The 16449-nt window shown below is 40.0% G+C and overlaps 2 protein-coding genes across 2 annotated transcripts in view; one reads left to right on the top strand and one right to left on the bottom strand.

Moving 5' to 3' along the window:
• The window catches only part of timm23a (translocase of inner mitochondrial membrane 23 homolog a (yeast)), a 41768-nt gene extending 38885 nt beyond the window's left edge, over nucleotides 1-2883 (top strand). The window contains exons 7-8 of the mRNA XM_043678737.1: nucleotides 1601-1752; nucleotides 2702-2883. Of these exons, the coding sequence (XP_043534672.1) occupies nucleotides 1601-1716 (116 nt within the window). The 3' untranslated portion in view covers nucleotides 1717-1752; nucleotides 2702-2883. The remainder of the gene's footprint in view (nucleotides 1-1600; nucleotides 1753-2701) is intronic.
• A 528-nt stretch (nucleotides 2884-3411) lies between these two features.
• The window catches only part of LOC122541724 (nuclear receptor coactivator 4-like), a 19605-nt gene continuing 6567 nt past the window's right edge, over nucleotides 3412-16449 (bottom strand). Inside the window, exons 5-10 of the mRNA XM_043678612.1 lie at nucleotides 15172-15282; nucleotides 10154-11314; nucleotides 8624-8704; nucleotides 6758-6844; nucleotides 6269-6355; nucleotides 3412-5305 (exon numbers count right to left, since the gene is read on the bottom strand). Of these exons, the coding sequence (XP_043534547.1) occupies nucleotides 6302-6355; nucleotides 6758-6844; nucleotides 8624-8704; nucleotides 10154-11314; nucleotides 15172-15282 (1494 nt within the window). The 3' untranslated portion in view covers nucleotides 3412-5305; nucleotides 6269-6301. The remainder of the gene's footprint in view (nucleotides 5306-6268; nucleotides 6356-6757; nucleotides 6845-8623; nucleotides 8705-10153; nucleotides 11315-15171; nucleotides 15283-16449) is intronic.

Genomic DNA, 16449 nt, shown 5'->3' on the forward strand with positions numbered 1-16449 from the left:
GACCTCATTTGGAATATTGTGTCCAGTTCTGGTCACCCTATTATAGGAAAGATGTGGAGGCTTTGGAGAGGGTGCAAAGGAGGTTTACCAGGATGTTGCCTGGACTGGAGGACTTGTCTTACGAGAAGAGGTTGACTGAGCTCGGACTTCTTTCTGGAGAGGAGGAAGAGAGGTGACCTGATCGAGGTGTACAAGGTAATGAGCGGCATGGATAGATAGCCAGAGACTTTTCCCCAGGGCAGGATTTACTGCCATGAGAGGTCATAATTTTAAGCTGTTAGGAGGAAGGTATAGAGGAGACGTCAGAGGTAGGCTGTTTATGCAGACAGTTGTGAGCACGTGCAATGCGTTGCCCAGTGTTAGTGGTGGAAGCAGAGTCATTTGGGACATTTATGTGACTGCTAGACATATTCTATTTATATTTCTATGTTCTATTAAGGATGAGATTGTGGATTACTTGGAAGTACAGTGTAAAACAGGGCTGAGTCAGTCAGGCTTCAAGGGGATGTGGTTGGCTCTTCTTAATTGCCCTGTGTGCAACTTAGGGATGGACAATAAATGCTGGCCTGACCAGCAATGCCCTCATCCTGTGAATGAATTTTAAAAATATACTGTCCCTAATTTAGCACTAAATAATCTCTGATACTGACGTTTGAGCCACATTGGAAGGCTGATTTCAGATTGTCAGGCTGGTATGTGGGAATGTTCTCTCTTTTTTATGATTAATTTGGATTATTGCTCTTAATAATATTTGTAAGTTTTATAATCGTGTTTGAATGGTCCACTAAGATTTTCAGTTTACACAAATCCAATTGCAAGTCATATAATGTTTGTTAAATCGATGTACTCTAGGATTGTCCTGATCTAAACAAATTAGTAAGTCTATTTGAGAATGAAGAAATCTTGAAGATATTTCGATTAACAAGAGCAAAGTCCAACGGCTTAAAAAAATTCATGGCAAAACTGGCCTAATAGGCTGAACATCCTACTGTGGTCTGCAATTATTCACACTGCTTTAGAACTTTGGAGATTGATTGTCGTATCTTTTTTGATAACATGTAGAACAAAAGACCAGCTGGTGTATCAAACCCTAGTTTCAACCAAAGGGAACAGTAATTATTATAAATATGGGCATTTCTTCTGGATACAATTTTAAGGTTTGACATTTCATGAATTATTCTGTAGTGTGTAAACATTGATTTGAAGTCCATTCTTTACAGTTAATACTCACTGAAGGAGGGATATTCAGTGACATTCTCTGCCCAAAAATGGATCTTTGTCATAATTCAAAGTGCAGTGATTTCTTTCCTGAGGGTAGGATAGGCAGCCTGCCTCATCCAGAATGAGGATCAAGCTCCTTGCTGTTGGCACCAATCTAGCATGGTGACAAAATGTCTGAAAACAAGCCTTCCAGCTCAGCGAGCAAACTTACATTCACGTCCATCAACCTAATCTCATTAGTCGTTTTGCCAGTTGATCTAACAGGTTTCTGTTGGGTGAAATGATTGACATGTACTGGAGTTCTGTTGAAGAAAGCAATGTGACTTAACAAAAAGATACCTTTGCCTTCAGTGTAACTTTGTTTACTCTTTGCCTTCAGCTGGACTTCGTGGGGCAGCACGTGGAGGATTTGCTGGTTTTGTTCTGACTGGACTGTATGCTGTCTACAACAACTGGGACCACTTAAAGGGTGTGTCAGTTTGGCATTCCCTATGAGGCTGCAGTATGGGAAGAACTATCAGCAGCGTTTGAGTAAGTGTGTTATACAGTGAATGAGACATGAACCCAGAGTGCAACTGAATTAAAGATCTTTAACTATCAGTTTATCCATAAATTTGATGATTTGAAGGTCACTTGCAGATATTCATGGATGGCGATCAATTGTAGTGCTGGCTGATACCAGTCTTACTGAGACATGGTCCTACATAAGCAGTGTCAGCAGAGATGAGAAATGCTATTGGTTGCAGGTCTGAGACCAGCAATCTAATTCTGAATGACCAGTCCAGAATATGTTAGAGCATTAGATGGAGTAATGCAGTCAAAGTTTGAATTGGATTCCATGGGCCATTTCTACAAAAGTTTGGCTAATTTTGTTCAGTTCTGCATATCTAAGCTCAGTGATGTTTGCTGGGCTGTTCTTGCTATATAAATTCCACAGTGGACTGAACAGATGTTTTCTCCTCCACAACAAGACTATCTCTACTCATTGTCCTTCTGGTCTCTAATGAAGCAAATAACTGTGACAAAGGAATTGATCAGATGCACTGAATGGCTCCTTCTCATTCCCTGTATTCTGTAGCACTTGCTGAGAATTAAATGGTTAACCTTGTGATTTGTACAATAAAATACAGCACTTCCCCTAGATTGTTTTATACAATGGTCAGTGTTTATAATTGAGAGTGGGTAAGGAAGGGGGAAGTTGCTGGTCCCAACCTGCTTGTTTAATTTGCGATCATCATTTGTCACCATGATCAAATTTTTCCGAGTGAAAAATTTCAAGCTGCCAACTGTTTTACTTACTTTTTTCCCTTTAGAGCTGTTATGAATTCTGAAAAGTAATTATGTATATGTGGACGTGCATTGAAGATAAACCTGTGAACTGACATCTGAGAACCAAAATAGAGCTGAGAATAGGAAAATTACTAATGCAGATGAAACCTTCCACAGCTGACCTGAGCTATGAGTGTTTTTCACATTACAGGAACTGTGGATACAGAAAGAACACTGATGCTCTGAATATGACCTGTTAGGCAAAATCAATACAGCCCTTTAACTGTGTCCTGTTTTTATGAAGTTTCATTTTTTCAAGTTCTGAGGAATATGGTTCAACTATATGGACAAGCACAGCACAGAATAAAGAAATGCTATTTATTGTTTGACAAACAGATGTTCTGTTTTTTTTTTTTGCAGGTGTTTGAGCATAAGCCTCATTTGCAGGGTTCAAAAATCACATAAGCAATGTTAATCTCAGCATGTTTTAATTGTGACCATAACACTTGTAGAAAAATGGTAGATATTGTCAGCAGGATTGCACTTCGCAATAAAATTGAGGATTTTGTGGCATGCTGAGGATACTTAGAGAATGTTAGAATGGAATGAATCCTATTTTTGAAAGTTAAGTGTACCTACTTATATGTACTCTTTGGTATAAAGTTCAGGAGGAGAAACATTTTTAAAATAGGCATCAGCATTGTAGCAGCTTTAGCTTTCTAGCTAGAATGGAAACTTTTGGCTTATATGCACAATTAGTCCACAGCTAGACTTCTTGTTCAAAGTATACACTCCCAACATATGCATGGCCAAGAGCAAGAATTAAAGAAAGGACAATAGTTTGTGAGCAATAGTGTATAGTTTTGTGAATAAGCTGCATCATTGAAAATTTTCAGTGTATCTAAACATTACAAACACCACTTCAGTTTTGCTGCAATTTATTGATGATTACATACTTTAAAGATCACTCAAAAACAATATCCATAAATAAGGATAATCAAGGAAACAATGTCTTAGTTTTTAAATCATAAGGAAGAAAAATATAATTTAGATCAGTCACTTCCCTTTACTTTTGATTACAAAACAGAAGGACTAGTGGCTATGCCAATGAAACAGATTGTAACAAAGTTTATATAGGCTCGTGGTGCACCAGCAGGACTACATAACCCTCTCACTTATGGTGGTATATGCACACGTTGGACTTGGTTATTAATCACAATTGTTAACAGATTTAAATCCTCAATGACAATTTGACCAAAACAGGACCAAAGGACAAAATGCTAATTTGAATTGAGAAATAATTTAATTGTAGATATCAAAAAATATTGAATGCTCTACACTAAGGACATGCACTCACTATAGAGAGAGAGAGAGAGAGAGAAGTGGCTGCAACCCCTACAAAGTGACAGGATAGTAATCATCTTTCCTTCAGCTCTACAGGCTGTTGGCATTAACTGAAAAGCACCAAGACAAGACTGAAGAGGTCATAAATTGAGCTGGTGTTGTCAACTGCAGCTGAATGACCCATCAGTGGTGAGTTTATTGCCAGCTTTCAGTCAGTGAAAGAGAACATTGCAACTGGCAGCTTTCCACCATGAACTTCGCATGACTAGATTCACTCCTCCCTCCCATGGTCTGTTATTTGAAACCAGAACATATCATCTAAAAAATTAAGAATCACCGGAATAAAATTTTAGTAACTTTTATATTTCAATTGCTACATTAAAACAGCCAACATCTTTAATATTCATCCCATTTGGGTCAATAATCAGAATTAAATTAACAATATAATGAGATGGGTTATCAAACACCCCAAGGGGAAAAAGGGAGTTTTGGGTTCAATTAATCACTTCTCTTGTACACAATATTAAAACTTCGGATAACTGTTGCTGCAGCCCCTTTTGAAATTCAATTTCTTTTGGCAAGGAAATCAAATTCTGAAACATGTAATATGAAGTTTCCACATACCAAGAGTTACAAAATTTAAATCTCTTCCAAACTATAACATTGGCACATCAGTACAAGGTAAATAGGTAAACCAGTGAAGGGGAATGTCAATTATCTCCAACCTGCCAAATCTGGCAGGGTGGGAATACTTGCAGCTTCAGCATAAGCATTCCAAGATTCAGAATAGTCTACTCACTTGCTCTGAAACATGGGTTTTTATCACTGGACTGGATTATCTCTTCAAAGTGTTTGGCTTTATGGCAGGCTAAGAGACAATTTTGTACTTGGCCGGTCATCAAAGACTGTTGTGCTCCCATAACACTTACTGTATCTACTCAAATGCCTAGTACTATAGCAAGGCCATCACATATACTCTTCCAAGTATTACACAATAGTCAACATTACAAGGCATTCAGGAGTAGATCATTAGACCAATTTCATCCTCTTGCATTCTAGACTCCTTGCACCAAGTAAAATTAACATCACTGCCAATCAGATTGTATTCAGAACTCTGTTGTGAAAGTTAATTAATGCAGTAGGTTAGACAATATAACCTAACAGCATCACGGACTATGCCCCATGCGTGTCAGCTCTAGGATGAGCTACATATCACCAAAGATGAAAAAGGCCACTTTTCTAAATGTGACAGGAGAGAGAGGAGGAATAGAGAAAAACACTGATCAGATTACATTGACTTTCCCATTGTGCTGTCGCCACCCAGTTTCACATGAGAACTTAAACACAGCAGTCCAAGGCAGAAGCAAGAATTTGATTGAGCAGAATCTCCAGGGGAGTAAGGTGAGAGTCTGATGTGGTTCCAAAGGTAAGTCAGCCAGCCAAATTTATCTTTAAAATTGGTGGTTCAAAGCTACAAGAGAAAGAAAAGATACATTTAATATCGAAGGCAAAATAGTATCTTCATCAGATGCAAGGTCTGTGGGTACTTCAGGGAACACCATTTAGCACCTTTGCTTCATAAGAACAGCTCTAAACCCCAGTGGAAACTTTGAGTATGTGCTCAATTCAAGTGAAGACAAGGCCCTTGTTACCATAGTAACTGGCATTAACAAAGCAGGCAGAGGAGAAACTTGTTGGGTGGGGTACTGAGTAGTTTGAAAATTAGATGCCACACCTATGCAGAAGAATTCCTGTGTAGAACTGATTATGTGGCTCAAGATTAAAGCAAACTTGGTGACTGTCAATTAACCCACAGAATGCCGGATAACTCCTTCAGAGGAAGAAATATCTCAGTGGAGTAGGTGGAGAACAATCAAAAGCAAAGACAGCAAGTCAAATTAGCTTAGTGAAACAAAAATGCTACAAGTCAGATTTACTGATTGCCTCCCATCTCTTGACGCTGGCTGTAAAGCTAGGGGAATGTGCAGTGGGTGGACATAAATGTGACTAATTTACAACTTTTACTGGAAGATGAGCATTTATTGATAGGAATGTGCTATTTAGGCATACAACTGGAGAAGGATTTTTAAGCAGCACAGTTTACCCCAGCATTTTTCATTTATTTACATGCTTGTCACCCCACTTCAGAGGAGTGTTCAATTTAATAGACAGGTCTGCAATTTCTGTACTGGTTGTTATGAAGTGAGTGAACAACACTATGAAAACAACCTCCTGGCAACACAGAATTGTGTATCTTGCCACAAAATATCCCAAAGTCAGGGAAAAAAAACAAAGAAAATGTATAAAATGGTCAAAGTGTGCAGAACCTCTACCTTCCATTTCAATTCAGAAACAAAGCATGACTCAAATTGCAAAGATGCAAGAGACTAACAAGTCACGAACATGTATTACTGAAAAATGTTATGTTACTAACCTAATTTGAGGGCTCTTGTCCAATCACTTCTGATCAACAGACTCCGCTGATCTTTGGGATATAGACTCCCTGTGGTCCTTGTTCAATCTACATTAATAGACACAAGTCATTGGACAGTGGACTAGGTACAGACATACATTATTCAAGCTCTCAAACCACCCTACCAGTCAGGTAGTTTGTGATCATAACTCTCAACTGATTTACTCAACCTTGCTTTATAACCCTTCAAATTCTCAAAAAACAAAAATCTTCAAAACTGCACAGGTGAAATATTTTCTCTCCAGAGTGGGTGTTCTTGATGTTACTTGCAGTCAATGCATAAACTCAACTGTGACCAACTCTAGTTTCCTTGGGCCATTCCCAACCAGACAATGCATCAGGATATTCCTGATGATATTCCTGGGCACATAGGGGAATGCTTTCACACTTGTGGTCTACATATCACCGAAGCACTTCCTTCCCTCCCTGTTCAAATCTCAATATACTGACCCGACGTGGACCTTTGTATAGCCATTTCTCTGGATCAAATGGTTCCTTAAAGTGAGTAAACAGGTTGCCAAATGAGATGGATTGCTCCTATATGAGTGGGATAAAAAATAATGGATCAGAGATTTGACAACAGCTGTAGTGAAGCTATAAACAAACAGCATTTACATTAATAAGACTTTGCCCCAATTCCTTAAAGACAACAGTGTTAACTGCATCACATTCCCAATTGTTCCCCTCTTTTCACAATAAAGGGGCTGGATCTTGACGATATAGGTCAGATTTAGGATATAAAATCTCATTTTCCTTCAAAGAAATCAATCCAAATGTTCTCATCTCCCAATATTCAATTTTGATACCAACAATCAAGCAGCTGGTTTCTAACAAAGTTAAAACCGCAGATGCCAACAGGTTTCCTAGCCACATAGGGTGGCACAGTGGCTCAGTCATTAGCATTGCTGCCTCACAGCACGAGGGAACCCGGTTCAATTCCACCCTTGGGCGACTGTGTGGAGTTTGCACGTTCTCCCTGTCTGCGTGAGTTTCCACTGGATGCTCCAGTTTCCTCGCACAGTTCAATGATGTGCAAGTTAGGTAGACTGGCCACACTAAATTGCCCAGTGTTCATGGATATGTAGGTTAGGTGCATTAGCTATGGGAAATGTAGGGTTACAGGGAAAGGACAGGGAGATAGGTCTGGGTGGGATGGTCTTCAGAGGGTCGGTGTGGACTTACTGGGCCAAATGGCCTGTTTCCACACTACATGGACTGTATTCTATGCAAATGGGGGGGCATTACTCAACTTGTTATCCCGCGGTTTACCAATCTGCAGGCAGATTCTATTCCAAACATGGCAGCTTTTGACTGAAGTATGGAACTGAAAGCTACAGAGTCGATTTGCCCTCATTCAGACATTTCTGTCCTGGACCTGCTGCTGTGTCAGTGATGTCCAATGCAACCTACAGGAACACTGCCTCAACTTCCAAGTAGGCACTTTACAGTCTGCTGGAAGCAACTGAAGACCATCACTGCTGCCCTCCATTTTTGACACTTCCCAGTCCTGCATCTGTAACTTATCATATTAATGGTAACGTTATACTGCTATTAATACCTCCTCTGGAGCAACACTGCTTTTTTCCTCCAACTATTACCACTCTCTTTACCCTTTGTCAATCTATTCCCTGACCTTCCTTCTATTCAACTCACTGCTCCCCTCTTTTTTTTCAACAGTATAAAATCTCGCAACTTTCCACAGTTCTGAAGAGTCATATTGGAATATTAATTCTGGTTTCTGTTTCTACAGATGCCATCTGACCTGCTGAATTTCTCCAGCACGCCCTGGTTGTTATTTAGACCTCCATCAGCGTTTTCTTTTTCAAAATCAAATTTGGTGTTGTCTTATTTTGGTCTGAAATCAGGTTGATCATTATAAATTCTCACTTGAAAGCATAACAAATTCATTTCCCTCAGAAAGCAGGTCTGTACCCCCAATTACAATAATTTGTTACAACAGAGATGGTGAAAGTGTGTTCTAAAATTGGAATGAAAGATGAACATTAGCTCATCAAGTCGTAAGCTGCACATTTTGTTACTGTTCCCAGTTACAAACACTTTGCAATGTTCATGTATCACTCTGAAGTAATTACTTTCAAAAGTTCATGCACTGCTACCAGTGATTGTATAGGTTTCAAAGTGACAAAAATGTCAGTTGTCCCTGCATAAGGGTTTGACAGTGGAAAACAGAAAAGGTGTAACTGGAATTACTCAAAGATGTTGGTAGCCAGGCTCCTTCAGTGGGAGATCTGCTCGACTGTACACAGCTTCAGCATCCACTACAGAGTCAAAGTCTCAAAATGCACAGATACTGACCTTTGTAGGAAGCTTCTCTCGGTTGACAGCAAGATTCAGATTAGACAACAGACTGGATACTTCGGGAATACCATTCAGGTCCTATGCACAAACATAGACAGTTCAATGTTTTGGGAACACCCAAGGATTTGAGGCTGTTAAATGCAAAAGTTTGAAAATTCCTACTGTCACTAATGCTGCCTTGCAGTAGTCTCAAGCTTGGCTTAGTACAGAGAAGAATAGGCAGTGGACATACAGGTTGTGCTGATTTACTAACCCAAAATTCCTCACAAAACTGATGCTGCAAAAAGGCAGGAAAATTAGCAACACCCATAATATTAGATGTCTTCTGTATCTTATGGAGAGTCACACCCAAGACCAGCCCCACTAAGTAAAAATAGCAGACAGCTAATAAATGCCACATGGCTGTCAGAATTTACTTCAGCGCATTCAATTTTCAAGAATTCAATACTCAATTCAAGGAATCGTAAGTGAACACAGTTTCAGAGTTGTCAATAAAGAAATGCATCTTCCTTAGAGGTATGCGTGACAAGAACTCGCACGTTTCATCATGACCCATAAGTAGACTCAATTCAGCTCCATATGTACTTTTGTCCTATGCTATTTTCTTACTTTCAGGGGAGGTGAATTTGAACGGTAAGTTCTTAAACTACATTTAAAAAAATCTCCAAAACCAGTCAAACAAATTGCTCTTTTAAACTTCAAAAACTACTCTCTGATGTCATTGGTAAACATCCATCTGGGGTTCATTTCCCTTTGAGCTATGCATAACCTATTTGAGTGACGTCAATAACTATCCTCAAAGTGCTGTGCAGAAGAGATGTAAATCAAATAAACCAGATGTGCAGAACTTAGGCAGTTTTAAATTTGAGTTTAAAAGATGGAAGTCAGAGGTAAATGTTATCCAGTGACATAACAGAATCAGTACCTCAGGAGTTCACAAAGCTGACCTTCATTTCTGGCAATTAGCTTGGAAAAGGCTCATTGAAGTGAAAGTCCAGCTTTCTAATCACTCCACTAATAAAACAGGGACCTTTGGAATTGTTATTCAAGATCTAATTACAGATTTAATTATTTTAAAGCAATATCCATCGACCTATGAGCTAAAAATCCTTTGTACCTCTCACTAAGCAGTGTATGAATACAACAGTCATCACAAAATCACCCATGAACCTTACTGGTCATTGTTTCAGGCTGGTTTGATTTCAGTGGCTTGGAAAGCAAATATGTAGGGGTTGCAAAATATTAGGAGTTTGTTTTCATGCCTTTCAACTACTCAGCAGGGGCACGTATAGCTATAGCTGATATTCCTAGTCCTTTGAAATTCTCACTCTTGCTATGAATTGGTGAAGAACAGAGTATGGCCACCTTTAGAGGAGAATGCCACTGATCTAATTGGCTATTGATCTTCCAATCTGGTAGATGGAATTTGTTCATTATTTGCCCATGCTGTCAACTGATATTTTAATAAGCCCAACAATCTACCTAGCTTAAGAGGTAAAACATGCTACATTTCAGTGAAATTCTTACGTGTGCTTTTTTGCGCAACAAGAATTTATTCTCTATTTCGTGCTCATCTCCCTTCTCTGTGTCCTTGGGTACAGTGTTGACTGGAGCCTTTGACTTCACAGCTTCAGGTGATTTCACAGGGTTGAGAGAGAATTCAGATTCTTTTGTGACTTTTGACTGGGGATGCAGCCACTGGTCTAACTCGGTCTTCTGCTGCTCTGTACTGCATTTGTTCGGCTGCTCTATCTGCACACCATTCTTGTCTCTTCCTGCTTGCTTAAGTAGCCATTCATTGACCGCCTCCTTTTCACAACTCCGGCCACACACACACTCCGAGAAGCTGCTGCACTGCTCATTGGCTTTACACACATCTGCCACTCGGATTGGCAACAGCGGCTGAAGATGGCGGGCACTGTTTGGTGGAGCTGGCGAAGGTTTCTTGGTACTATGGTGCTCACTCAGGCACTTCAGCTTGCCAAGGTTTTCTATCTCTACTGCTTTTGTCTGAACACCACAGCAGCTACCACAAGATTCAGACTTGCTAGGTTTCAAAAGCCATTCATTGGTGGTAAACTTCTCTCTGAAAGGCTGAGTTACGGATTTCCACTTGTCTTCGGTGATGTTGCCATGTGTGCTCTTCACATCAGTGACAGTGACAATCAGTGATCCAGAAGTTGGGCTCACCTCTTCTGATTCTTGATCTGAAACTTCCATATCAAATTCCTCTATCAGTTCAAAGGTGGAAGAACTATCAGATGACTCACTGTGCTGACGTGGAGGGGTATTCTTGGGACAACTGGATTTCTGTTTCTCAGGAAGTAGCCAATGCTCAAGGCCCTGTCGATGACCCCAAGCTTGCAATCTATAGTAACCCAGATCGATTGCCTTTTCATTACTGGAACTAGGGCGTTGTTTGACAGTGATCTTCTCAACTGCGTCAACATTCTGCTTGCTTGGAAGAAGCCAGTGCTCAAGCCCTTGCCGATGACCCCAAGCCTGCATCCTGTAGTAGCCTGGGTCTTTTGGGCCCAGGTTACAGCTGGGGGTGGTAGTTTGGGTGTGTTGTTGAGCAGCAATATTCTCAGCTGGATGACTCTTTTGCTGGTTGGGAAGCAGCCAGTTCTCAAGGCCCTGCTGATGTCCCCAGGCTGGCAATTTAGAAGGGTCTGATTCCATTGCAACCTACAGAAAAATTAAACCCATGGTTAATTCCTGATGCCTGCAATGCACTGTGCTCTAAACATCACTAGGAAAACAATTTTAATTTACAGGTATAAACCAAGCATAGAATTCCAAATATATCTGTTCATGAATACACAGTCTGTGAACTGACTTCTGCTTGACTTACAGTGCAGCCTTCAAATACAGGCACATTGTCCCAAGCAGCCAGAGCTCATTGCAGGTGCATATGAATAATTACTCAGCTCTGGGAAGTTCCACAATCAGAACCAAACGTAGTAAAAATAACTTGGTAATAACAAGTAAAGTTACTATGACATTGCAGAATGGATTCTACAGTAACTTTACATTTTATTACCAGACTATTCAACAGGAGCTAAGCATTGTACAGACATCCCCATTTAAAAGTCAACAAGGACTAACTATTGTAGAACTGAAAGAACTTGTACACAGGAACCTTGATTAGATGGCATTTGATTAACAGAATTTCGGGTTATCCGAACAAGACCTCAAAGTTCTGGTGCTTGGCTAACTGTGTTATCTGGCACTCGATTAACTGAACTAAATACTCCCAGCCCACGTCCTTCGGATCACCAAAGTTCCTCTGTATTTGTAATTGCACCTTGATGGTCAGGAAACATTCCAAGGCCAAGAACAACATCAAACAAAATGCAACATTGTGCCACTCAAAACAATAGTGGGATAAATGACAAAAACATTTCGAAGAGGAAGGCTAAAGTAGTGTCTTAAGACAGGAAAGCAAGTTCAGGAGGCAGTGAATTGCAAGAGTAACTGCAGAAACAGCCAACAAAAATGGTGCAATTAAAATCAGGGATGATCATGAGGCCACGTTACACAAGTGCAGACTTTGAAGGATTGTTTCATTGGATGAGGTGACAGATATGTAAAGGCAAAGCCATGGAGAGGGTTTGAAAACAAAGATAAGAACTTTGGCAACTTTTAAGATGTGCTGTACAGTTTTAATGTACAACAGTGAGAACAGAATGAACAGGAGATGAGTTGACAGAGGGTAGAATGATGTCAATCTGAAATGCATCAGATTGTCAGCTCCAGGGCAACAAAAGGCATATATAAAGGTTTCAGAAAATGAGCTGAAGCAATTAGAAGATGGTACAGAGTTGAAAATATGTGATCTTTTTGATGCAGATATAAGGTTGAGAGTTCATCTCAGGGCCAAATCTGTTTCTTTCCGTCCTTGTTCAGAATGAGCCAATAAAGAGTACTATAGGTTGACAAAATGTCCTGATAATAGTTATACAGCAACAGAAACAGACCCTTCAGGCCAACTCATCCAAGCTGATCAGATATCCTAAACTGATCTAGTCCCAATTGCCAGCATTTAACCCATAAGCCTAAATCATTCGTATTCATGTACCCATCTAGATGTCTTTTAAGTTTTGTAATTGGACCCATCTCCACTACTTTCTCTGGAAGCTCATTCCAAATAAGACCACCACTTTTGCATGTAAAGTTGCCCCTCAGATTCCTTTTAAGTCTTTCCCCTCTCACCGTAAATCTATGACCTCTAGTTTTGGACACCCCTACCCTGACAAAAGATGTTGGATACTCACTTATCCATGCCCCTCATGATTTTACAAATCTCTATAAAGTCAGCCTCCAACGCTTCAGGGAAAATAGCCCCAGCCATATCTTTGGAAATTTTTTGTTTTAGATTTTATGGTCACGTGAACTTAAGTACAGGAGTACAGTTAAAAGTACTGTCATTACATACAGCATCATTTTAGGTACAAAGTAGGAGAAGAGAAACAAAGTTAGAAAGTTTAGCACTGAAGACCATCATAGCATAAATAGAAAAGTAAAGAAACATGGTAACAGTTAACATTAAAGTCCTTAATATAAAGAAATAAAGAATTTCTGAATGCTTTCAAATTTAACATCTTTGCTATAGCAGGGAGAATTGAATGCAGTGTTCCAAAGATGGTCTCAATATCCTGTACAGCCACAAAACAACTTCCCAGCTTCTACACTCAATGCACTGACCAATTAAAGGCAAGCAAACCAAACACTTTCTTCATTACCTGCGACTCTACTTCCAACGTATCATGAACCTGCACCCCTCCTAAGTCTTTGTACAACAACACTCCCCAGGACCCTACCATTACCTGTATAAATCCTGCCCTGATTTGCGTTATCAAAATACAACATCTTGCATTGATCTAAATTAATCGCCATCTGCCACTCCTTGGCCCACTGGCCCATCTGATCAAGGTCCTATTGTACTCAGGAGGTAAACGTCTTCACTATCCACTGCACCAATTTTGGTGTCATCTGCAAATTTACTAACTATACCTCCTATATTCACATCCAAATCATTTACATAAATGACAAAAAGCAGTGGACTCAGCACCTAACCTTGCAGCATACTGCTGGTCACAGGCCTCCAGTCCAAAAAACAACCTTCCACCATACTGTCCCCTACCTTTAGCCAATTTTGTATCCAATTGGACTAGCTCCCCCTAGATTCCATGGGTTCTAACTTCGCTAACCAGTTGACCACATGGAACCTTACCAAACACCTTGCTGAAGCCCATATAGACAATGCCTATCGCTCTACCCTCAATCCTCTATTATTTCTTCAAAAATAAAAATCTCAATCAAGTTAATGAGATATGCACAAAGCCATGTTAACTATCCTGATCAGTCCTTGCCATTCCAAATACATGTAAATCCTGCCCCTCAGAATCCCCTCCAGCAACTTACCCATCACTGCCATCAGGCTCACTGGTCTATTATTACTTGGCTTTTCCTTACCACCTTTTTAAAATAACGGCACCACATTAGCCATCCTCCAGGTCTTCCGACATCTCACCAGTGGCTATCGATGATACAAATATCTCAGCAAGAGATTGAACAATCTCTTCCCTAGCATCCCACAAAGTTCTGGGATACGCCTAATCAGGTCCCAAGGTGTTATCCACCTTTAATGTGTTTTAAGATGCCCAGCATCCCATCTTCTGTTATGTGGGCACTTTAAGACATCACTATTTATTTCTTTAGCTTCCATGTCCTTCTTCACACTAAATACTGATGCAAAATACTAATTTAGTATCTCACCCATCTTCTGTAGTTCTATGTAAAGACCACCTTGTTGATCTTTAAAGGGCCCTATTCTCTTTCTAGTTACTCTTTTGCCCTTGAGTACTGGTAGAATTTCTTTGGATTAATGATGAGATGACCAAGGTTCAAAAATTAGTCTCTTATCAGCACTTAATGAAAACCTTTAAGCAATCAAATACATTTACATAACATACTCTAAAAACCTTCCCTATCACATTGCTTTAATAGTAAAATTTTGAAAACGGAAGCAGGCCATATAAGTCAAAGCTAATCGAGCTTGAGACTCAAATACCCACACTAAACAAAAAAGACATGAGGTAAATGCTCTTGAGCAAACAGCTATGATTTTGATTTTAAGCCAGTCAGCTTTTAAAGTTTCTCTTGGTTCAGAAGCATGGATCAGAAACACTTGTCTCAGCCTCAACCATTTCCTTAACCCTCTACACTTGGAGTCTTAATGTGCTTTTATTACTGAACTACAGCATCTTCATATTTTAAGTACACCTCATCAAAATGTGGGATATATCAAAAGCTTGGAGAACTGATCAAGAGCCGTAAATGGTACTTTCACTGGAGCATTGCAATAGCCCAGCAGAAAATCCACAGTTGGACAGAAATCTAAATAAATCTTTTCACTGAGGCTTTGCTGGCTTTAAATAAAAAAAGTGACAGAATCAGAACTGCATTGTGACAAGGATTAAATTAGTTCGCTATCACTACGCACTAAAACTTAGAGCTTCAGGCAGTCCATCAATACTCACCTGACCAGACTGCTTCAGCAGACAATCCTGCAGGTTTAAGACTGGCATCCGTGTAGGAGGACTACGCAGCCAGTCAGCAAGTGGGCATTCCTTTCCACTGGGGAATGATTTCTGTAGGAAGAAAGTCAAAATTGGTGCTATGGCATCAAGTTAAACCAAGTGAAAAGTTAGCCAGCAGTGGATGACATAAGATATGGTCTGAAACATTGTTGCCATCACATTTGCACAAATGCAGAGAGGGGAAAAAAAACATTCCCACACCACGCTGAATGGACTTCAAGATCACTGGTCATTCCAACGAGGGAAGCAAAACAGAGGCTCACTACTTTTCTCAGGCTGAGCACTATGCTTTGTGTGGATTTTATGCAGCACTTGAGCATTGTGGACTCTGTATATACATCGTAAATCGTAAAACAGTACAGCTCTTAAATAAATCACAGAACAGAACAGCTCAACAAAATCAATTCACTTTGAACTGCAATGTTCTAGCGAAGAGGATAAATAGGGTGGTCAGTAGGACTTTAAACTTCTGAGTTGGGGGGAAGGGAAAGTGAAAGCGACAGGGAGTATGGAGGTAAATGGCAAGATAAGCAGCAGGATAGCATGTTTCCAGGCGGATTTAAAATTGAGGCAGACTGAGAATGCAGTAAAAAGCAAGGATAACTTAGGACATATGACTTCCAACATCTCTAATGATAAGGAAGTTAGCATTAAGGCACTTTACCTGAATGCTCGTAGCATTCAAAACAAAGCCGATGAACTAATGGCACAGATAATAGTGAATGATTATGATGTAGTAGGCATCACAGAGACTTGGTTACAGGGGGGTCAGGACTGGCAGTTAAACCTCCATGGTTTTTCAACTTACCGAAAAGACAGAGAGGTGGGCAGAGGGGGTGGGGTTACCTTGTTAGTTAAGAACAAAATTAAATCTATGGTATTGAATGACATAGCCTCGGATGATGTGGAGTCTGTGTGGGTGGAATTGAGCAACCACAAAGGCAAAAAAAAACATAATTGGAGTTGTGTAAAGACCTCCTAATAGTGGTCAGGACCAGGGACGCAACATGTACCGGGAAATAGAGAAGGCATGTCAGAAAGGCAAGGTTACATTGATCATGGGAGACTTCAATATGCAGGTGGACTGGGTAAATAATGTTGTTAGTGGACCTAAAGAAAGGGAATTCATGGAATGCTCACAGGATGGCTTTTTGGAACAGCTTGTCATGGAGCCCACAAGAGAGCAGGCTATTCTGGACCTAGTGCTATGTAATGAAC

The sequence above is a fragment of the Chiloscyllium plagiosum genome, chromosome 38 (genome assembly GCF_004010195.1).
Source record: "Chiloscyllium plagiosum isolate BGI_BamShark_2017 chromosome 38, ASM401019v2, whole genome shotgun sequence".
Classification (NCBI taxonomy): Eukaryota; Metazoa; Chordata; class Chondrichthyes; order Orectolobiformes; family Hemiscylliidae; genus Chiloscyllium; species Chiloscyllium plagiosum.